Here is a 24272-nt window from a genome sequence, read left to right on the forward strand (position 1 = left end):
TCTGCACCTAACTTTCATCAACCAAATATTCAAGGCACTGCGTCAGTAATGACTTACTAGCACTTCAAGATTTCTGGAAATTCCTTGGCTCTCGTCCTATTGCCACTCCCAAGTTGGACTGTAAAGAGGCTTGGATGGAAAATATTAAGAACCTTTGTATTTTGTCTGCATGGAGAAAGGACTGCTATAGATTGACTGCTGTTATCTTAGAGATTTTTTAAAGATAACTAGCAAAATGGGTTGATTGCAAATGGAGTATAATCCCTTAAGAAATAAGATCCCTCTTAACAAAAGAAATTATCTTATGAGAAAAAAGTACCTGTAAACTTACACGTACATTATGCTGAACTTTAGAATCTAGTTAATAGAATGGTAAATAGTTAGCTTCACTAGTCTGGAGACTTCCTACATTAAAATGGCTGATGGTCTGAAAATTAATTGAGGTAGAAGAAAAGGCAAATTACAGTCAGTCCAATGCTGATAGTACTTGCTTGGCTCTAAGATTTGTGCGTGCTGTCATACAACTAAGCACACAGCTTAGCAGTTGCTTTCCACTGAGGTTGGAACAGTATTAGCATACTCAGTATTACATGCCTCTGAGAGATGTATGTGTCCCTTTGCATTTGGTTTTCTGCAGATATTTGGATATCTGCATTTTGCCTGTGGTGATGTTTTGGAACGTTACCTCTGTGTGTAAGAACCATAGATAGCATCAAGTCCAATGTCTGCTATTCCAGACAATGGAATATTGTTTAATATGAAAGATGTGGGATGTTCATGGAAAAAAAAGTGTGAAGGAATGCCTCTGAGTAACTTTCATGTCGGTTTCTCAAACACCATGCTTATCATAAGACTAACCTGAAGGTTTATTGAGAGAGTAAGCATGATTAGCTGAGCAAACCTGGTTCGTGTTGGAAGCCTGCCACATCCTTGGACCATTCCCCACAAAAATCTTAACAACAGTCAGATTTGTTCCAAAAATAAGAAATGATAGAATTACACTTGTTCATTTAGCTTGGTCCTGCCAGGTGATGAACCCTCTGGCTTCGCTACAATGAGGAGTTACACAGATACATAACTTTGAATAAACCTTTTTGGCACTGTTTGCTCTATCCTACATGTCTGAGAATTTACACATCATTGTGCAACCATTGGTTTGCAGGAGGATTTTGGCTCGGAGGACTCTGATAAAGACGGTAGGAAACACCTGTTGGGAAAGGGTGATCTGGCCATGGTCTCCCTGTGCTGCTCTCCACAAGGGAGGGAGGAGAGCTGAAGATGTGCTTTTCTTGAGGATGGAGCCAATCCCCAAAAATATATCAAGCCATACAACAAAGAGGCCAAAGTAAACAACATCCAGCAAAATAATTGCCATTGTAGATAAAGCTTCGGGTTTTTTCTTTGCACTTACTGAATTCTATCCTCTTGATGGTAGGCAGCCAAAGTAACTAGCTATGACTGTATTTTCTTCAAACTTCAGCCTCTCAAGGAGCTATTGCTGGTTATATTAAGGAGTACCAATCTGTATCACAGCAGGTGGAGAACGCTGGTTGTTGCCCAGGTTCACAGCAGAGACTTAGAAGATGATCTGTCTCACAATGTCCACTTGCTCGGCAGCGGGGGCGGTTGGTGCCACTGCCGCTGAGAAGAGGCAGCTGCCTGATACACTACTGTGCTTTGTTAAGGGGAAGAAGGTACCAACGCTGTAAGAAATAGTCAAAAAGGCCTATTGTGGTAAACCAGCGTTATTCTGTGTCTCTCAAATAATCATTGTGTGTAAAGGACATTTAGACTTGCCGTATAACGACTATAGGTTCTCCATGGTTTTCTCCCTAGCAGCTGGTTGGACATGTGCAGTCCCGCGGGGATGGTAGAGCCTGGAAAAGTTTTCCACATGGTTTTTAGTTTTCTTCCTGTCCTCCTCCACCATTACCAATACAGAAAACAGTAACCTGAAATAACAAGATTTCAGAAGGCTTTTCTAGATCTCATCTCTTTTCACGAATAATCTCTCCGATTAGAAATATTCCATTACTTTCCATGTCACCAACTGGAAAACAGTGCAACATCCCTGATCGGTATTTCTCCAGTTACATTGCACGTGAGCTATTCACTGATTGGTTTTCTGCTAAAGAAAGCTTTACAGCACTGCCTGTGAAAAGCCCTATCAATCAAGAACAGGGAGTTGCACAAGCAAGCTTTTATTAAGCAAGATATTAACAGGGATTGTTGAAGTCACCGTCAAATCTGTGCAGCCACCTCTAATTGCAGCGAATCTGGATGTGCAAGCAGGAAAATTCTCCCAGCTGCAGAAGACAATTTTCTTGCTAGTCTGCCTTGACAGCTCACTGTTGCTTGAGGAAAGGGAACTAAGCTATCACTTTTAGCACTTCAGCAGGTGATTCACCAGCAGCTGAGTCACCCCTGTCCAAGGCTAGCACATCCCAAATCCAGGGAGGGGTGGACAGCTGGGGAAAGGAAGCACAACAAACCTTCCTCCACTAATTCATGCCATCTGGGAGTGACAGCCCCTAGGCCTGCAGCTTTATTTGCAAAATATCGTTTACGTTTTTTATTACAACGTCGATAGAGAAAAAGACAATTTTATTTAACAGTCCATCATCATTACACAAAGTGTTGTTCTGGATTCAACTCCAGAAAACAGGAAGCAATACTCAAAAGACTGGTTTGTCAGGCATTTTTTGCAGACTTTCGTTGTTAAGAAGTCAAACCATTAGATGGAAAAATTGGAATTGAATGCACTGTTGTGCAATTGGAGTCTTCTGGTGGTAGAGGTCTCGTGAGCCACAGAGGATACGAGCTGTTGCAGAGTCTTGACTCATCACTTTAGTTGGTGGTGACCCGGGCTTACACAGGAGGTCTCTTGGCCCGAATGGTTGTGAAGGAACAGAAGGACAGTAATCACAAACGGTTACCTGTGAGTAGATGCTGTGGGGTGCCTGGAGCTCATGTGTCCCAGTGCTTGCACAATCACTTTGCTTAAGTGTGAAATTATGTAAGACCAGTCATTAACTGCACAGAAGCCATTCTCTCTAACCCGCTGGGTTAGGCTCAGCAATTTGGTCAGCTCAGTGAAGGATCCAGCAAAGCGTGAGAACGGGCAGAAGGTTGCAGATGAGACTGTCCCTAGGCGAGGGGATGGGGTAAAAGGAGCAGAGTCTCCCCATTGGAAAATGGTGAGATGTTATATAGCTCAGCTCTACAATTTAACTCACAGTGTTTTGTTTACTAATCCCAGCTACCACTTAAAAAACCCCAACCAAACAAACAAAAACAAACAGACAAACGAACAAAAACAAAACCCAACCAAACAAAAACAAAACAAAACACAAACCCAGTAATAATTAGTTGTTTTCCATCTGCTGCAACCAACAATTAAACACCAAACTTTGCAAGATAAAGTTACACAGTAGATTATTCATTAACCCACAGTGCAGGAAAATCAAATTCAGACTGTGTAATGCTTTAGAACACTTGGATACAGTCAAACTATGTCCCAAAAGTCACTTTTGATGTGTAGTTTCCATGGAGGAGGAGCATCCACTGTACATCCACTGACCATGCAGCCTGGCTTGAAAGCAAAGTTTCTACCATCATGGGTGGGAGTGAATGGAGTGAACACACTTGTCTTCTCAAAGGAAAGGCAAATTTTGGCTTCACCTCAGGACAAGAAAACTGGACTAGAACTAGGCTCTGGGTTCTCAAATCAGCTCACTTTCTGTAAAGGAGCATGAGTGGAAACAAAATATTAACATATCTTCTCCCTCCTTTTGCCCCCACTTCCTCAGACAGGAGAAGGAATCAAAAATTTAGGATCTGTTGCAGGTTCTTGAGGAACTTAAACGAAGATGTAAAAACACCAGGAGTGTGATATGAGCAGTTAAAGGTCAGGATTTGAGATGTATCAAATGGTTGGGCATTTCCATACTATGAGTATAGCTTCAGACATACACAGAGGACCAATAGTCACAGAGAAGAAACACTGCCTAAAAATCACAGCTTTCCATGCTGAAAACCTTCCATGAAACTCAAAATGTTTGGGCCTGGGTCTATGAATACAAGAGCCCTGTGGGGTGCCACAGGTCTACAACTATTCCTCATCCACGTGCTCTAATGCAACATACCATTGATGATAGAGTTTCCAGACTGCCATTTGCTGATTTGGGGACTTTGGTACTACAGGTGCTGTCGTGGTTTGAGCTCAGAGGGCAACTGAGCATCACACAGCCACTCACTCCTCCCTTCCCTCCCAGCGATGAGAAGGGACAAATGAGCCAGGCTTGGGATTGGAGATAGGACCGGGAGGGGCAGATCACCCATTATAGTCACAGGCGAAAGGCAGACTCATTAGGGGAAGAAAAAAAGAACATATGTTTATTAAAGACGCTAACAACACCACATAACAGAGTAGGACAGTGAGAAGCACTATCACACCTTGAGAACACCTTCCCCCCACCCCTCCCTTCTTCCCGGGCTCAGCTCTGCTCCCGATATCTCTACCTCCTCCCCCAGTGGCGCAGGGGCAGGGAATGGGGGGTGCAGGCAGTGCTGCCATTTCCTTTATCTTCGGTGGGGGGAGCTCCTGGAACTTCTTCCCCCTGCTCCATCGTGGTCCCCTCTCACAGCAGACAGTCCTCCACAAACTTTCTCCAACATGAGTCCCTCCCACGGGCCGCAGTGTTCCCCACACTGCTCCATTGTGGGTCACCAAATTTCTCCGACTGGATTCCCTCCCACGGCTGCAGCCCTTCCCGAGCTGCTCCGGCGTGGGACTCCCCCGCATGCTGCAATCCTCCCAGCACTGAATTACAGCAGCGGGGCTGCCTTTTCCCATGAGACCCCGGCCTTCTTCGGGCACAGCACCTTGGTCAATCAGGCGGAAGCCACAGGCCACAAATCAATGTCTGCTCCACCGTAGATCTCCATGGGTGGCAGGGGGGCTGCCCTGCCGTCTCCCCACAGGATACAGGGGGGTCTCTGCTCCGGCACACCTCCCCCCTCCTTTCTTCCTCCGTTCCTCCACTGACCTTGGTGTTCATGCAGCTGCAGCAACTCCTCCTCACCAGTCCCACTGCCTGTCACCACGTCCCTTCTTAAATATGTTATCGCAGAGGCGCAGCTGATGGGCTCAGTTTTGGTGCAGAGGTGGAGCTGACTTGGAGCTGGGGGAGCTTCGAGAAGCTTCTCACAGGGGGCTGCCCCTATAGCCCCCTCCCCTGCTACCAAAAAAACCTCCACCACTCACTCAACCCAGGACAGGTGCATAGGAACTTCTGAAAGTTGTTTGAAAGAGTGAATTATCTACGGTCTAGGTCTGCATTTTTCTAAAAAAAAAAAAAAAGACAGATTTTATATTGGCAGTAAGCCCCCTCTTTTAGAGGGTTTTTTGGGGTTTTTTTTTAGATAAATACATAGTTCTGTTAAACACCAAAACAAGTCTGCAAATACTCTCAGATATTCTTTTTTAACATTATATTTCCCTTGCTGGAATTATTCTCACAAGTGATACTTAATAACAACCAAATAGTTTAAACATGTCTCAAAGAAGAGGGGAAAAATACACTTCTAGCTTTGAGAGCCAAAATGTGATTGCTTCACCAGGGGGAAAACATGTACACAATCATAGACATGCAGTGAACACTGACATTCAAATGCCTACTCAGGTGTGTGCCGGTTTCCTCTCTGGTTTTGTTGTTTGATTTTTAGGCGAATGAGGCCTAGAAGTTTGAACAACCAAACCATTGGTATAGGTTTACCTGGGAAACCACCTGTGTGCAGAATGGAGTTAGAGATGGCTTCTTCAGAGGTGCCATTAGCTATTCCTTGCATCATTTCTTTCAGCACAGCTGGTAGAATGTGGTCTGTGCAAAGATTTGGAAAGTTATTAACCAAGAGCAAAAAAGCAACATCTCAGCTGTCCTTGATGGCAGTGCAAAATTCAGGACAGACTGAAGGAGCACAGAGGTACTGCCAGACATAATTTTTTTTTCCGTCAAGAATTAGGTGGTTGTAGTACCTGCGGAAGAAAAGTACCAGGTACGTGATTTGGCTTCTTGGCAATAGAAAAAAATATTTTGGCTTCCTACCGCTGTCTTTACTGATTCAAAATTCAAGTCTGCTGGGTGGCCAGAGCTTGCGGGCGCTTTCTTTCGATGTCCATAGGTGAAGCTAATCTTCAACAAGGCCGTTTCATACACCCCCAGGTAAGTTGGTAGGAGCAGATGGCACACCTGCTAATAAGCAGGATTGTCACACTTGCAGCTCCCTCAAACACCTTTGATTCTGTTTAGCAGAGAGGGAGCATTTCAAAAGGCTGATGTCCTCATTTGCAACAACTTGTGACATTCTGAGGTTCATTTGGAAGATTAATGCCTAAACCCCCCAACACAAGCCACGCATTTTCTTACGTATAACTAGTATTTGATAGTTTGTTTCTCACCCATCTCACAGAAGTAAACTCACTACCAGTCACCCGGAAAGGTTCAACACTGCAGCTCAGGCCTTGCAGTCTGCTAACAGCTTCTCTCAGATCCATCAGCGAAGTTCATGAGCGCTCCCATGCATCTCAGGTTCTGGCTCAGATCATTAGGACCGACTGTATGAACGTGGATGTTTCTCAGTAAGCCAAGACTATAGTTTATGAACACAATGACTGAAAGGTCTTTACTGGATTACCTTAGTGGATAATACTGTTAAAAGACAAAGGAGAAATTAAAATACAAGAAGGTTATTGAAGGACAACTATTTGGTGTCATCTCATTTATTTTGAAGTGTCCAGATTTTTTTTTTTTTTTTAAGAAATTGCTTTTTGATTTTTTTTTTTCTGTCGTCAGAGTTTAAATCAAGTTTAAATCAAATTGAATTCAAACTTTAAATCAGTGTGAAATTGTCAATCTGGCAGGCTAGTAAGCTGTGTTTCACACTTCGGGAGTGCTACCTACCCAGAAACAGCAGGACATATTAAACAATTGCTGTAATATAAATAAGGGGAATATAAACAAAGTCTTCTTCCTATATCTCCCGAAGAAATCTGATCTTTACACAACTCTTCAGGGGTTTGATGTGGGGAGGGGAAGGCTATAGCCTTCCTCTTTCTTTTTTCCTCTAAGTCATTTTAAGGTCATTTGGATAAATACTGTGGGAGTCAATGTTATCTGTGAGCTGCCTGACAGGCTCTGTCAGACAAAATCAAAATCCCATGATCTGTAACGTCTCATCCAAGACCCACTGTGAAGATACAGCATATCCTGAATCCCACACACATCTTTACTGAAAGTGATATAGGAAAGCAATTTCTGGCACCAAAAAAAAAAAAAAAAAAATTAAAAAATTCCTTTCTCATGGTACAATCATGTCTCTTTGGAGAGGTCACACTCAATTATAAAGTGCCTAACTTTGGAGGTTCTCAGTCTTTGGGTGTACCGAGAGATGGCTTGCTGTCCCAAACTGTTGACATTTGTATTGAATATGGGCTTTTGAAAGAACTTTGCATATGCCAAAGCATTCACTACCCACAAAAGGCTTTATGCATGTGAATTTAACCCAGTGGATGGTTCCCCTTGTTAGAAACACCAGAAGTTATTGTGAGACTGGAAGCAGAATCCTAGGACGCTTTCTGGTGTTGTGACAACTTCCTACTCCAAGTCCCCCTCGGGTTTTTTATCGCTGATGAAATGGAAAGCAGCGAAGCAGGCATATGAAATAGCTCACCTTTCCTTGGCTTTCGTGTCAAATGACAATTTTTTCGAGTTTCAGGGATGGGTTGTGTAGTACAGTATCAATCTCTTCTTCAAAAGCCTAGAGGAGGAGCAGCTCTGCAGTAAGGGCAGCCGCCCTACTGCCGGTGGAGCTGCCCTCCTTTGGCAGGAAAGCTCCCAGCACCACTGACTGCTCCTTCCTCTCCAAAACACCGCACGAACCAGATCGCCTAGTAAGCATCAAATCATACTGCACTAATAAAAATAAATTTCTTGGCAACGTACTTGATTTGGCTCCAACTTGTTCGACAAAAACTGGTTTATTAGGTTAAGTCATTTTGCTTACCTAAAATTTGCTGAATAGGTTCTTGCAACACCACATGTCGAATGTCCTTTTAAAAACTTGTGAGAGAACATCTGTGAACCTCCTGTGTCAAACATCTCATCAAAAGTATTAATCCCTTACTGAACAGAAAATGTGATTTCTCTTGGGTTGGGTGCAGAATCTAGCAATGTGAAAGATGAACTGGAAATAAATCATGAGGAAAAACTTGCACATAAAATCAATCTCTACAAGTGAACAGAAACTCTAGACCTGATAGAGGATGCAAACAAAACCGTAAGTGAATCAATTAAGATTTTAAATTAGCAAATTGCTCTGATTTTATAAAGCATCAGCTTCTCGCTGCTTTACAGAGACCAATTGGTAGCAATAATCAGCAACAAATGACCTCACTTAGCATATACAAAAATGACCAGCCTGCATTTACAGACCAGTACAAAATCAGGCAGATCTGTACCCCTTTGGGTCAAACTGCAACTGAGGTTTCCCTGACACAAGGGGCAGCTGGCTGTTTGCAAACACCCAGCTTTACAGCAGATTTTCCAGCAGGCTGATCTCCTGCAGCTGCCAACTGGAGGAGACCAAGAGATACTGATGCTCTCTGCCAACTCCTGGCTGGCAATTTTTCTACACCGCAGAAAACCAAAGCATTTTGTGAACACTTCTTGTCCCACAGCAACCCTAAAAGAGCTGAGGTGTTAAGGTATTTATTAACATAATTGATTCTCAGGGTTTTGAACATTAAATTTTAAAGGGCAGAAGCCTGAAAACTGCTTTTAATGCACAGGTAGGTAATACCTACCACTGAGCCTTTTCAGTGCTTTTCTACTCCTCATACACGTGTGCTTGCAGCACTTAATTACAATGCAATCACATCTAAGACTAAAAAGACTGGCACACTGTCAAGAAGACTATTTACACTGCCCAGCTGGAGATTCTAGGAAATCGTGGCTCCTTCTGGGTTTTATCTGCTTTTAGCTGCCTGACACCTTGAGAATCACAGCCCTTGTGTGCTCACAGCTTTGGATACCTAAGCCTTTCTTTCAAGCACAGAAAGCCTTGCTTGACCTGTGATAGCAGCTGTGGTTTCAGCATTTGCTCCCTGTCTTTTGCTGCCCACTCAGATACCCTACATCATCCCTTCCAGCCCAGGGGCACAACTGTGCTTGCAGCTGCACTGTGAGGTGCCTGGGGGTCCAGCTGGGCTGAAAACCAACAGTCCTCCCTTTCTCCCCGTTTTCCCTTCGCTGTTTTGCAGCTGGATGCATTTCCCTGGCTACAGCCCTGCACATAACAGTGGGGATCACAGAGGCACCAGCTGGAGGGTGGGAAGGAGGGACTTGGGATGACAGTTGCTGAAGGGAATCACTGAAAATATCACCCTGAAATCACCCTGCCAAAAAAAAAAAAAAAATTTCCTTCTGCTCACCCACACACTAGCAGACTCCTCAATCACTCTCCAGGGTTGGAGTGAAATGTTTATTCTGTAAATCCCAGCAGTGCTGAGGTGGGGAGAGACACTCAGTTCATCAGTACTGCTGGCAGCAAAGTGCAAAGCAGAACATGAAACAGCAGGGACTTCAGATACCGGTGTTTTGCACCCACAGGCTCTAGATGTCTGAACACAGAGACAGCCAACAAGGGAACAGGCCCTTGGGGATCTACATTTTAAGTTTGGGAGGCAAAGTGAATCTTCCATTCTGTATAGGACCAGCCTAGGATCTTAACTGCCATCATTAAGTTAAGGAACTGCTTTTGTTCACCTGTCAAGTAGAAGACTACTAAAACACAGCGTTTTAGACCATCAGTAATTTCTGTTCAAATCCATTCACCCCTAGGAAACCTAGAGCCGAACCACTGAAGACTGATACTACGGGCTATGGCAAATTCATAACACAAACCCTACTTTAAGATCAGCCCCTTGCCTTCATTCCATATTGTTACTTATGCATTGAAGCAAGCACTGTATTGCTAACATTTTCCAGTGCAGCAATTTCATTCAATTCTACTATTTAACAAAGATCAGGAGAAAATACCACAGAATTCCCATCGCCCTGCTTTTCATATGCAACTGCATTCACTGATCACTTCAACAGCTGCATGCAACTCTAGAGCCAAGGACTGCTCAGGGGTCCACATGTTTCAAGGCAAGAAAAATTGAGATTCATATGTGGCACAATAAAAAAAAAAATATTACCAGCAGGCTATTTCTCTGAAAGCATTGCAAAATCTTTTTTGACAAAACAATTGCAATCTTTTACCATCAATGAAAAATATTTAGATTCTTCACATGCTTATGAGTGTTTTAAAGCTTGAGCTGATGCCCCCTATTTCTGGTAGTCTGACTTTATCTTACAGCTGTGACTTGCTTTCAGTATATTCAGCGAGTACCTCTTTTCTATCTTGAGCATAATCTTTGTCTTTATATACCTTATTCATTTTACAATTGTTTTCCATTTCAGAACAGCTGTGAAGTGCAGTTTTTTAACCCACGGATATAACACAGTACAGTAGTATCTATACACAGAACACTGATATTTGACTAATTCAATTTTGTCATATGCATATACAACAAAAATCTGAGCCCTGATCCATACAGTTCCCAAACTGTGTAATTTGCAGCTATTTTTAACATCATCCAGCATTCATATTCAGCTGCTTTTAGGTTTAAAGAAACCTTATTTTCATCCCTTCCAGTAAATTTAAAGAGAGGGTTGCACTTTTTGTTTTGTTACTCTTTATTTTAAATCTACTTATCCACAGCACACATGAAATGGTGTTTTGCAATGACTGAGGGTGATTGATTTTACAGGGCAATGGACAACATTGATATTCCCTGGCACAAAGGACCAATTTTGTGCCAGGAAACAGTCACATGAAGTGTTAAAAAAAACCAAAACAAAACATAAATATGGCATAGCTAAGGTCCTGAAGTACAGGGATTTAACACCACCTTTAAAAGCAAAGGCTGCATTCAAAAATCCTGTAGTAAAAAAAATACAAAGTATATTGGAGAAGGTGTAAATTTAGAACACTGAGCAGTGAGAGATAAAGAACAGGTAGTCAAAGATGCATGCATTTCTATTCCACTGAAGATGTTAGACACAAGACCACCTCTTTGCTAGAAGAGAATAAAATATATTGTACAGAACAAAATATACAGTACAGAGAGAAAACTAAATCAGGAGGCCATATTTGCAGTAATGTTTACCATAGAAGGGTAAAAACGTTTTCAACATAGGATGAGAGTTTGGCATTAACAGAAAATGTTTGTTACATAGCAGCTTCAAAGGGTGGCTCATAGCTTGCACTCACTGATGTGACCCTGAAGAAATATGAAAAAGAGAGGGGAAGCAAGATGGTTTTGAAAGTGAAACTGTTAAAGAAAATCACAGAGACTGAGCAATTTTCATTTTTGTTTCAAGTCTGTGTTCTGCTGAAGTCACTTAAACATGAGGAAGGAATTGCAATGCACAGCTGTTTATCAAAGCAAAATGGGTAAAGAGGTAGTGGATAGCCCAAGGGTAGTGGGACTTGGAGAGCAATGATTGGAAGAATACTGCAATGTAATGCAAAACCTAATTCACCAACAATTAATGTTTGAGTTTAAAAAACAAAACCAAACCAAAACAAAAAAACTAAAAAACCACAACAATAGCATGTTGTTGAATAGCTCCAGATTGATTTAAATAGCATGGGGATGGGGGTCTAGCCAGAACCCACTCAAATTGAATACCTCAGAACACTCATGCAGCCCCTGAAATAGGGAGACTGAATATTAATAACCCCTCAGGGTATAAAGGATCTACAAGTTAATGCAAATATCACAATTTAGCAAGCAAAAAGAGAAAAAGCCTAGATATAGGAAACAATTATCAAAATTAATTTTAAAAGTATGTTCTTGGAAAAAAAATTAAATGTATGCCTAGCTTGACAATTAAAATTTTATTAGCTTTACAAAAATACCACCAAAAGAAACCTTGGTCCTATTGATGGAAGAGCCATGCCATGCAACTTGTCTGATTTTGTTAGATATTCTATCATGAAGGAATTTCTGATGCTGTCTGTGGGAGTGTTTCATACTAAATGGTCCTCATGTCTCTTCTCAGAAGAGATTTGCTAGGGAAGGAACTGCTAATAATAATTAGGCCATCTGCCATGTTACTTCAGTATCAGAAAGACATGAAAATCTGTTGGAGCTCTCAGCCTAACCTATTTCAGTACGATTTTTACTGTTTCTCCAGTGCCACAGCTGTGTACAGCATTTTACAGACTAATAAGAAGTGGCAGGTTGCTGCTCAAGGAGCTGACAGCCTGAATTAAACATGATGCACCACCATAGAAGTGAACCTGAAAAACTTTGAGAACAGGCTAGCAGAATTTAGAAAATAAGGGAGATTATTTCACTAGCTACCTAATTAGCATTTTATATAGATATGCATGTTTGCTGCTAGAGTAGCCTTTTTTTTTTTAATCACAGGGAATTAGCTACAGAAGTACATTTTTGGGTTGAAGGGAAAGATAGTGTTGTAAAAAAGACACTTGGGGAAAAACAAAAATCAGTTGTATAATGCATATATGGGCAGGGAAGCATTCCAGCCAGAGCTAATGAAAATTATCTTCTGAAAGAGAACTAAGCACAAGCCAATTAGGGAGGATAGAATTGTAGAATGAAACCTCCGAGATGAACTTTGAACCTCAGGTATGGATGGTGATCACAAAATTACACAACAGGGTGGAAAGCAGAGTAATTGATCAAAACCAGGAGATGAATCAGTACTATACCTGAGGAATAAAAATCAAAAAAATAATGTAATAGAAGTGTCCACAGGGCAGAATATAGCATCAGTGTGAAGAAAACAAGAGGCTGAACTTATTGAAAGGGATACTGAAGGGAGACACAGGCAAGTTGCAAAGGAATTTCAAGTTAGCTGCATTCAGTTTAGCGGCTCAATTGTCAAAAGGGAAGTAAGTCACGTGTCATTTGAGGATTGTTACATTGAGGGCCTGAAAACTGAAAATTCTCAGAAAAATAATTTTGATATAGGAGGCATCAGGGTAGAAACCTAAAGGATGGAAATTACTTATTCAATATCTGATGTTTCTTAGTTACTACATACGTGGTATCATATGTAAAAAAAAAACATACTAAGGTTTTATTTTAATGACCCACCTCTTACATTTTTCCTATCAAATAGGCTGCAACAAAAATTAAAAAAACTCTGAAATAGTACGCTTTTTACTACTTTAATACTTACAGAACTACTGCCTCCAGTTGCCTCAAATTCTTGCAAGAGAATACAAGTCTGCAAGAGTGTACTATTTATCCAAACTTTTTTCATACTACCATTACTTTTTTTTCATAGCTATTTTGGGAGACAGACATTAAAGATGCAGACACTTAGTAGAAGTTAAGCATTACAGCAGAGTAACATTCTATACTCTAAATTCATCCCATCTATTCTGCAGGAGTTTTAGGGAAACCTCCCCTATATGCATGCCCTTGTTCACACGAGTGCAAAGGTTTTATTAGAAGACCACAAAACAGACCCAAGGGCTGCAGCATGCAACACCCTGCCTTTCAAAGTTTCAGCTATTAAACCTAAAGAAATTTTCGGGACTGTAGAGCTAGAAGACTTCAACACTTTTGAGAGCACACTCTCATCCCAATTGTGGCAGCAGCAAACTTCCCGAGCCAAACATACAAAGGCCTTGCACTATAAAGTAATGGGAAAGGTAAGATGGTAAAACGTGCAGATGGGAGTCTGGACATTCACATGGGCCTGGCAGAGAACCTGCAGCTGCTGCTCAGTGCTCAGCTGTGACCAAATGACCACAGTGAAAAATACTCTTTCAAGGACCATATTCCAAAGTTTCTCAGGCTGCACAGAAACTTATTTTCCAGTAGTGATTTACACATCCTTCTCTTCTGTTCATAGTGTAGAGACAGCACCAATCTTCCCTACTCCTGCAAGAATTCTGCTATCTCGGTGGGAAGAGGCTAAAAAAGCTCGAAAAAGCCAGTAGTGGGTGGAGCGATTCTGTTTTCATACAGTCTGTTGTGCAACAGCACCATCCAGCTGTCAAACAAAAAAAAAATCCAAACATTAATGCCACTATCCAGATTTGGTCCTTGTACCACAAGCAAAATGAAAAATTACACCTATTAAACAACAACAAAAAAAAGGAACCCCCAGGTCTTTTCCCTGCTTCTGAATTAATTATATTGATCCACTGTGTTATGTTTTCTGGGTTAGTACACAAGAGTGTGCTTTAGCAAAACTAAGAATTCAGCCCAGTTTACTTCTGCCCAGTAAGACTGGCAGGCTACAGCTTACCTCAGCGCTTCAGTGAAGTGTGGAATATAAGCTCTCAGGTATGAGGAAAAGAACATTATCTTTGGCTCACAACCAAAGACAGTTAATTGCACTACAAAAATTAATGGAAAAAACTCAAACATTTCATACATAAGAACCTATGTTTTAGCTATCATAACTTACCACTCTTGAGCTTCAGTAGCGAAAGCAAGAACAGCAACCTCCAGTGAGGGGGAAAAATGATGAAAACTCAGACTGAACTAAGATCACTTTTGAGAAGCATTAGGACATGAGGAAGAAACCTTCTTGCTTTGACAAGATTTTTCATAACATTGTGTTATTTAACAGTAACTATGAAACATATACAATGAGAATAAATTAATAAATGACATTGTCTACAACCTGTGACTGATCACCTGAAATAAATCTACAAGGTCACTGCTTAAACTGCCCTCAGTTCTTCACTAAACTCAATTGTGTCGTAACACCCACAGAGAGCTTACCATGTGTGTCCACTGACGATTAGGAAGTCTAATATTAGAATACAGTTCTTGCATTACATGTGCCTTAGCCTGTCCTGGGAGCCCACATTCTTGCACCGATACTTGAAAGCAGAAAATGCATCGCCTTTTCTGACTTTCTGAAGTCCAGTACTAGTTCCTTGCAAACGCTCTACAAAGTAGTGCATGGTACCTATTAAAATCTAAAAATAAGTTAGTCATCCTTTAAAAGAAAACAAAAACAGTGGAAATTTTCCAAGCATCAGCAGAAAAAAAAAAAAATGTAAATGTAACAATTAACCTAGGAGAAAGGGCATTTCCACACTCAAAGAAAACTTGAAAGGAAAACCTAATATAAATGACTTTAAGGAATTTGAGCTTATGCAAGGAAGAATCAGCATAATCACATCACGAGAAGATGCTGTTTTTCTTTCCTAGAACTAAGACCTGCAGTAGATTTTAATGTAAGCCTGGAACATCAGAGCGCAGCAACAGGAAAACAGCAAGCACTAGAATAGTAGCTAAAGCCACAGAAGCAAAGAACATGCCCAAAGATACAGCAGAGGTGCCAAATGACAAACTTGTGCCAAGTGCGAGAGAAGGTGCCCTTAGACAAGCAAGGCAGCAGAACCAGAAGAGTCCAGAGAGACACAGCCCTAAGGGAAAGGGGTCAATCAGCTCCTCCAAAACCCCAGATGAACAGGAAGGTCAAATAGAAGCATGGCCATTAAAGTATTATGGCTAAGTTTGACTAATGAAAGCAAGGAATATTCCTCTCACTAAGACAGGGACAACAGAGAACACAAGACCTACAAGAGGACCTGTGTTAGAAAGTCATGACAGGACTACATCGTTAGATCAGAGACAGAACAACGCTACTAGAAAAAATTTGGAAGGAGAACAGACCAAAATGCTCAAATTGGTAAAAAAAGAATTGGTGCCAAATGGGGAGGGGAAGAAAAAAAAAGACTGGTTATGTAGGAAGGCATTGGAAGAAGATGACAAGGAGGCTGTGGGCAAGAAAGAGCCTTTAAATCTGTAATGAAAGGTTCTTCTCTGTTCCACACACAAAAAAAAAGAGCCAAAGTTTTAATTTTAAGTGCAGAGAAAGTAATTTAAAATCAAGAATCTGCTGATCTTGATCGAAGAAAGGCTATTTCCCTTGCCAGAACTGACTAGAAAACTTGTGACATGGCTTGCAGGCTGCACAGCTATGCTCAGAGAATTGCATACTCAAAAGGCATAGGGTAACACACTCATTCTAATAACAGAAAGGGTACGATCAATTAATTTCAAAACTCATTTGCACAAGGAGAACAGATAGAAAGAAGAGGAAGAGGAAAAGCAGATCTCCATTAGTTACTAGTCAGGTCAAATAACAAGGGGGAAGCTGGAAACAGCATAAAAATCCCACTAAGCATAGAAATAGGCCTCCAGTGGAAAGAAACAAGACAAGCCAGACAGAAGGAGAAACAGGAAGCCATGAAGTCTTTCCAAAACAGTCTAAATAGAGACACAACACTTTTACACTATCCTCCATGAGGTCAGCCAGAGTTCTGCCAACTTGATCACAGTAAGTCCTAAAGGATTTCACATGGAACTTGAGCTCATGACAGTGGTTTTTCTGTTTTACCACAGGGTGCAAGCTTTTAAGCCAGGACACCAGAAGGTACTAGATGTAAGAAAACAGTGTTTCCACTAGACGGCAACCCATTTATGCTTACTAGTTGTTCAGTTTAGTTAAGGAATCAATCTTACTTAAGATCAGGGTACCTGTTCAAACTGAGCTTTGTAGTCTTGTATGAGTAAGCATTTCCAAACCCAGGGCTTCAGCTGTCCAGTCTTAGATAGATGTACTATAGTTAAACCTGCCATGTCACTCAGAGTATATGTTTACATGGTTACAAGTTCGTCCCCACCCCGCCTCCCCACCAGCAAAGTATCTATTTACTATCCACAGAAGGTACCACTCAGTTCAGACCTAAGGAGTCCAGTTCTATCTTCATCAACCTCTCTAACCTTGTAACAAGTGAAGCTTGCAGATCTGATTTATTGCAAGCTTCTGCTGTCACCAATGAGTGCAGTGGCAGACCGAATGACAAGCTTTGGGATTTTAGTTCATGAACAGTCTTATTTAAAGCAGGGACGCAGAACACAGCTCATGTGAACAGTGATAAGATCACACATGATAAATCCATACTATTAGGCAGAATAGCTGGATACAAGAAACATGTTGCACACATCAGTCTCCCAACCTGCTCCACCCTTACAACTGCACTGCAACAGTCACCAGCCCCGACTTTTCAAACAGACTTTCTGTGAGTCCCATTCATTTTCTACTTAGCATTTCACAGCAAGTTAGTTTCTAGTTCTGAAGTGTCTAGACATAAGTTGTGTTGATAGCCATGTCTTCCAGTGAGAGACCAAGTTGCCATGACAGGGAATATGAATAAAACCAAGAAGTTCTATCTTAGAAAGCTTACACATTTCAAAATTTAAGAACTTATTTTAATCCAAGGCAACCGTAAAGTCCAGTTCATAAAAGGGCAACTTGCTGCTAAGTTTTCATATATACAGTGAAAACAGTCAATCAATGCAAGTTTCTAGTCAGTAGGGCTTCTCCATTGTTTCCAACATTTTCTTTCTCTCTTCTGCTGAGGGCATCTCTGGTTTTACACCACTTCTTTTCCTCTGCATCATAATGTCATGCTGAAAACAGAAGAAAGTGACCATGAGAACACAGATTTCTTTCTCAGAAGTCTCTGCCTCTGAGCTCTGAATGAATAAGATTATTTAATAGAAGTGCTCTTTATATATCAAGATCCAGATACTCTAAGTCTGATTAGCTGTTAACTAAATGTACTAGTATTTACTTGAATATATCTGTTAGTTTACCTTGCTGCTTCAGAAGACAGTGAAGTTACGGTATTGCCATTACGCTGCGTCAGACTAATGTGCAATTGTCTGTAAATAGTTTTTTGCTAGTTTGTGCAAGTACTTAAAAGCTAAGCTAAAAGACTCTTTACTGGCATAAGGAAAGAAAATAGCAGAGAACAGTTTAACTACATGTAATTCCTCATTATACTTCTCTATCATAAGAGAAAAGGAAATAAGGACACCACCAAATAAGAATGAACTCTTCCTAAGCTTTCTCTTAAAGTAAATATGACCCAAAACAATGGAAAAAGAGATGAACTTCTCCTACTTCAAAATTTTTTCACAATATCCATTTAAAACAGAACTTATTACTAAAAACATCTGACTCAAATTCAGAGGGAAACATATCAGGTACTACAAGAGCACTGACACCAATCTTAGAGGGTAAACTTAGGAGAACCAAATGAAGTACCTTGTTGTGCATCTGCTTAAGTCTTCCAGTAACACGTACTGAGACTACCTGGATCTGCAAGTCACCCTAAAACCAGCAGCAGACAGCACTAGCTAAAATCTGAAGAGTTCAGAAAACAGTGAGTGTGTCAGAAGTAATGTACTTGAAGCAAAGTATGGAATAAAATTTTAGAAAATCTACTGTGCTTACCCAGAACTTTCTACAGCTTTTGTACTTCAAAAAATAAGCAGTACACATATCCTTGTTATAGTTGTTGTCATCCATACATTTTCTAGAGGCATCTGTTTCCTTTAATAGGGAAAACATATTTCAGAGCCGGGGGAAGTTACTGTACTCAGCATCTAAAAATTCTAACAAATCCCAGAATACCTACGAAGATAGGAGGCAGCTTCTCAGATGAAAGAATATTATCAAAGAGAGCAAAGGAACATCTATCACAAAGGATAATCAGTAATTCCAAACAATGACTTCATTTAGAGATAACAGACATTTGTACCCTTTAAATAGGAAGGAGAGAGTTCACAGAATAGTTGTTTACAAAGATGCTTGTTATAACCCTCAAAAGACTTTTAAGAATCAACCAAGCTTGTCTAACCAGGATTTCAGGCTCTGGTTTTAAGGACAAAACATTGAAGAGATTGCTATCAGTTGTATTAGTCTTATTTATGAGGAATTACTCACTATTTCACATTTACTATAATGGATGATTTTCAGCTTTTCCCATCTTCAGACTCTTTAAGAAACTTTATGCAAAACACCAATGGAAGGGTGTTATCCATAAAAAAATCCTCTAGAAATTACATTATTTTGCATTGAAACATACAAACAGAAATCCCAAGTTGATCATCTTACCGCTACACATGGATTTATATCAGGGTCTCTAAGCTGCTGTGCATGCCTGGGCATTCTAGACAGACACTCGTATCTTGGCTAGAAACAGAAAAGAAACAAGTTAAGTATCTACTTTGATTAGTAACTCAGGAGTAAGTCTGAACTTCAGCATGTAATAAAGGTCTTCCAGTAACGTATACAGTTGGGTTGTCTTAAAAAAAAAAAAAAAAAAAAAAAAAAACCCAAACATAAAAACAAAAACACAAACAGCACCACAAAACTTCTGCAAAAATGTTACTTCAAAAAGCACTAACAGCAAGACAACTCAGACTCGGGCAAGTTTAGCCTGTCACTGAGACTGTTTACTCCCTGATAAATTCCTGCAGAGAATAAAGCCACCGCAGTGACTCTCATACCTGCTTGTCACATTGTTGAGGAAGTGAACACATCTAGGAGAAACAGCTCCACAGAAGCTATTCACAGCCAACACACTGTAGACACTTCAAATAGTGTGGGGGAGAAATGTACAAGCAAACTTTTCCAGAATTGTGCCTACTCCTTCGCTGGATCACATCTGTACCTTCACTGAGCTTTTCCTGGTGCAACAAGTGCATTGCTGTATCAGGTATTTCACAGAGGAAGAAATGGTTTCACTACAAGGATGGACCAGACCCCCCTTACACCGTGTGTGACAACTTGAATCACATTTTTCACCAGTTTTGTAGTTTGACACTGACTCTAGGAACTGCAAACTTGAGACACACAGAGCTCAGTGCCAAGAACCTACACTGATCCAAGATGATGACATCAAGACAAACAGCAGACCCTCATTCTCTTTATAACTTCCCGTACATTGCCTCTGCCACACATATGGCTATGCAGGTATTTGTTCCAAACAAATATTAAATATAACCAAAAATATATTAATGTTGGCCAGATGACTGTTTGAGCCAATGCAAGCAGAAACACAGGACTGCGGAAGAGAGAGCTCCTTTCATCAAACTGAAGTACAGCTGATGAAGGGGGGGAAAGATGTTCTGTGAAAGAACATCCTTGCTTGATCTTGTCGGCTGTTTTGTTTTTTTTCCTAAAAACATTGCTGCTAATTCTAAACTTAAATCCTTCTCTGTTCATGTTAGAGACTGATAACTGCAACTTCGCAGTAAAAAGCCAGTTTTGCTCTCTATCAGTGAACAAAAATCAAATACTACTTAGTAGCTCAAAGGATGTTTTAGATGAAGGTGGCTCTTTGGGTAAGAGTAAGCTGTTCTAGCTGAATAAGCCATAGATTTTACATCCTGCACAAGTACGCTCTCCCGGTGCTTGGTGTCTTTTTTGCATTTGACATGAACGTTTTCTGCAAACGGGCCTTTTAAAGAACAGCATCGGGAAACCCTTCCACTTTCCTTTGAGAACTATCCAGTGTTTAAGGTAACTTTACAAGCTAGGCAAACATTTGCTTTTTTTGTGGGTGCAAGGGGATTTCTGAGCAGGCGCTTCCAACTCAAATGGAAACACAAGCCTGTAGAACATATAGCAACATCCCAGACTTCAAGGAAGGGGGGAGGGGGGAGTAAAAGAAAACAAAAGCAGCCTATCGCAATGCCTCATTTAAGTCAGTACCACAGACACAATGTTTTTAGAGGTTTGTGCCTGTTATAGCTCTGTGTTTCATTGATACTAGAGGTGTAAGTACCACCTAAGCAGACATGCCTCAAGGTGTACGGTATTAGACTGGCTTCAGCCTTACTCCCTGAAAGAGTATTCATGAGTCGTAGGAGGTGTCATCATCGGCGTTCATTACACAAACTGCAATTAACATTTTCGGTTTGATTACGCTACCAGAGTCTGCAACCGTGCCCAGTTTAAGGAACAATGCACACAATACATTAAATACGTACTTAATAAACAGGCAGTTCAGGTTCTCATGAAGCTGCTTAGTTCAGAGTAGGCAAATGCTTAACCATACTTAGTACTACCAAAAAGGTTTGACAGCGCCTGCACGCGTTCCTCTCTTCCCCTCTCTGAAGCACTTCAGGATTTGAAACATTATCAGCTAGAAGGGCGGGCAGGTCACACCAAAATGCTGCTGTGCGATTGAATGAGCAGTTGGGCAGGAAGCAAACTTTCCCCCCCAGCTTTTGCACATGCACAGGCTTCCCTTCCTGCTTTCAGATTAGAGGTCCGAGCCCAACCACAACCAAAGGCTTGTCTCTTCCGCAGTTCTTAATTACACTTTAACACATTAACAGTTGCGAACTGTAGCACAGAGAAATACATTTGTTGCTAGCACTCTTTAACCCTGGGGCTTTTTCTGTTCATAAACCACCAGGCCATTTTTCTACGGGCTCCCTTCCGTTGCAAAGCGTTTGGGTTGTTTTAAATGCATAGATACGTACATACAAAGTGGCTAATTATGCTGCGATACAGACCGGCTTAAGAAACCTTCAACCCTGGAGGGCAGGCCGGATAAAACTCCCACAGCTTGCACCGCTATCACAGCGGGACGAGCCGGGGGCGGGAGGAGGCAGCCGGCGGGGTCGGGCGCTCGGCACCGCGGAGATGCCTCGCCCACCTCAAGCCCTCGCAAGAGGGGCTTGCGGGGCAAGTCAGGTGCAGAGGGGCGGGCGGGCCGCCGCGGGGCCGGCCATCGCCGGGAAGACGCCGGGCGCCCAACCACCCGGCCCCCGCCGCCCCTCACCGGTAAGGACGGGGGGGGGGGGGGGGGGCGCGCTCCCCGCCTCGCGCGGGTAACGGCCGGGCGCCCCAACGGCGGCCGCCCCGCGCGCGCGCGCAGCCTCCCCCCTCAGCAGCAGCTGCCGCCGCGCCGCTCCCCAGCCCGGGCAGGGCTCGCCCCGCAGGCGGCGAAGGACGAGCGGAGCTTTCCGTGCGTCGTCCCACCCCCCTCCCCTCCCCTCCCAGCGGCGGGGAAAGGAGAAGCGGCGCCCGGGCAGCGCGGCGCGGCGGAGGCGGCGGCACTCACCTCCGTCCCCGGCTGTGTCCGCGGGCGCCCGCGGCGGGAGGGGGGCAGCCCGTCTCCAATTCGAAAGACGTCAGCGGCTCGGGCAGCCCGCTTAAGTACGGGCGCAGCCTACCCCGCTCCCGGCCTCGCGGCTCCCCCCGGCCCAGCGCCGCCGCCGCCCACGCCCCGGCGGCGCTGAGTGGCAGTGCCGGGCCGCCAATGGCGGCGGTGGCGGGCCCGCCCCGGCCTTGAGCGGCGCCTCCTTCCACCAACGGGGCGGGCGGCGCGGGCCGCAGGCGCCGGCGGCGGGGCGCGGCCGCGGCCCTGACTGACTGGGGGAGGCGTCCAACCCGCGGTGCGTGTGGGCGGCGGGCGGTGTGGGCGCGGCGTGTGCGGCAGGCTGGGCTGCACCGCAGCGCATACACTACAATGGCTGCTGGAAAGACGGGAAAGCAAACAATTTCCAGGCCCGCCGCGTCCAGCCCGAAATATGGGGAAAAAATTACAGAAAAATCGGAGAACACTGTAAAGGGTGGAAACGGGGCGCAGAGGGGATGCTGAGGCTCCCGCGGTGAGTCTGCTGCGGGTTTGGGGGGTAGGCGCCGGGGTTTAGCAGGGAAATATCAGGGTTATTTAAATTATGAAGGGGGAGGAGGAGAAGGAGGGGGGAGAGGAGCGGCGAGCAGTGAGGAAAAGTTTGTGTTAACCATCCCTCCCTTCCAGCCCTCTCCCCCCATCTCCCGCAGCCCCCCACCACCCCGCGTCGGACCCCCCCCCCCCCCCGGAGGGGAAAAGCAGGGGAGGGGAGGCGAGGCGAGCGGTGCCCCCCCCCCCGCCCCCCCCCCCCGTTCCTCCCCCCCCCCCCCCTCTTTCCCTTCCCCTCCCTCGGAGGGAGAAAGAGATGATTTTCAGAAAAACCTCTCTCAGGAGTTTCCTCCACTCCTCCCCTCCCTCCCTCCCTCCCCGCGGCGCTCCGTTGGTTCGCGGGCGAGGCGGCGGTCTGCCCGGGGGACGGCAGGAGGGCGCGGGGTGCCCGCCGCCGACCCCCGCGGCGGGCCGGGGCCGGGGCCGGGGCCGCGGCGCGGGGCAGGGGCAGGAGCGGGAGCTGCGCGGCCGCCCCCTCCCCTCCTCGCCTCTCCGGAGCCTGTGCTGTGAATGCAGTGACAGCGGCGAAAGCGGCGAGAGGGAGCGGAAGACATTAGAGACCGCGGTGCCGAAAAATGAGGGAAAAAATTAATATAAATTCGCCCCCCGCCTCAAACCGGCCGAATTTTGCACAGAAATTTCCCCCGTGGACCCGGCTACCCGTGGGGTGTCCCCCGGACCTGGCGGCTGCCTCTTTGGGGGGATCCGGAGTGACTTTGGGGGACTCGACCCCCCTTTCCCGTCGTTTTTTGGACAAAAGTTTTTTTTTTCGTAATAAAGAAACGAATTTGCCTGCTCTCCCCTTCCGAGTGGCCCAGAAGCTTTTCCCTTCCCCATCGGTGTGTGTTTAGAGAAAAGTGTGAACCCAAGTAAGTGCTGAGTCGTGTTGCATTGGGGAGGGGGGTTTGCTAACTGAAAGCAGGAGAAATCCGGAGAGAGAGAGAGAGAGAGCAGGGACAGCTTGTTGTCAGTATCATAAACAACCAAAATGGAGGGAGAACTGAGGCATATAACAAAATAAAAATCAGAAAAAAATGCCAAAAAATACCTAAAAATCGGGGCTGCTCCCCCTTTTCTTCCTCAAGGTAACAGAATAAAACCCGTGTCTTCCCGAGACCGTTTTAAGGTTTCAGGGAGCAAGGAGTTAATATTTATTATTTTTTTTTTTGTTGATGAATTCTTTGGAAAGGCAAAAGCCTCTTATAACTCGCCACCGACAATGAGAAAACGTGAAAATCCCTTTCAGGAGAGAGAGGTAGGGGGAGATGATAGTGCAGAAAGTGCATAACTTGGGGGTAATGTGGAGTGATCCTAGATAAGATAAATGCTGTATGTGCTGCTTTATAACTTCCTTTTTTTAATGCTTTTTGGTATGTTGGGGGGGGTTTGGGAGATGGGGGCTCCTTTCTTTTCCTCTGTCTTTTTTTATTTTTTTTCTTTCCTTTTTTTTTTTTTTTTTTTTTTTTTTTTTTTTTTTTTCGGACCGGAATGTAATGCCTTTGTAGTGTCACTTTCCTGATCTAATTAGGATGTGTGAGGCAAAGAGTAAACCTTTCCGGTTTATAAAGTGCATTTTCGTTGCCTTTGAATTTCAAGTTTTCCTGGTG

At 43.4% G+C, this 24272-nt stretch overlaps 2 protein-coding genes across 4 annotated transcripts in view; one reads left to right on the forward strand and one right to left on the reverse strand.

The window, feature by feature from the left end:
* Positions 1–10781: 10781 nt before the first annotated feature.
* Positions 10782–22259, reverse strand: CHCHD7 (coiled-coil-helix-coiled-coil-helix domain containing 7). 2 transcript variants are annotated; one of them, XR_004407257.2, is made up of 5 exons: positions 22042–22259; positions 19080–19157; positions 18417–18515; positions 18228–18326; positions 17490–17587 (listed from the first exon to the last, which is right to left on the reverse strand). XR_004407257.2 is itself a non-coding variant. In XM_032994402.2 (4 exons), exons 2-4 carry the CDS (start codon positions 19131–19133, stop codon positions 17486–17488), a joined length of 255 nt encoding a protein of 84 aa, XP_032850293.2. In that variant the 5' UTR covers positions 19134–19157; positions 22042–22249; the 3' UTR covers positions 10782–17485. The 2 variants fall into 2 exon arrangements, 1 of the variants encoding a protein (XP_032850293.2); XM_032994402.2 differs by lacking the exon at positions 18228–18326 and having other exon boundaries at positions 10782–17587; positions 22042–22249.
* Positions 22260–22384: 125 nt separating this feature from the next.
* Positions 22385–24272, forward strand: part of PLAG1 (PLAG1 zinc finger) — a 52733-nt gene continuing 50845 nt past the window's right edge. For both annotated transcript variants that reach the window (XM_042786293.1, XM_042786294.1), the window contains exon 1: positions 22385–22591. The gene's annotated coding sequence lies outside the window, so the exon portion shown is untranslated. The remainder of the gene's footprint in view (positions 22592–24272) is intronic.

The sequence above is a fragment of the Tyto alba genome, unplaced genomic scaffold (genome assembly GCF_018691265.1).
Source record: "Tyto alba isolate M040663 unplaced genomic scaffold, T.alba_DEE_v4.0 Super-Scaffold_9, whole genome shotgun sequence".
NCBI lineage: Eukaryota > Metazoa > Chordata > Aves > Strigiformes > Tytonidae > Tyto > Tyto alba.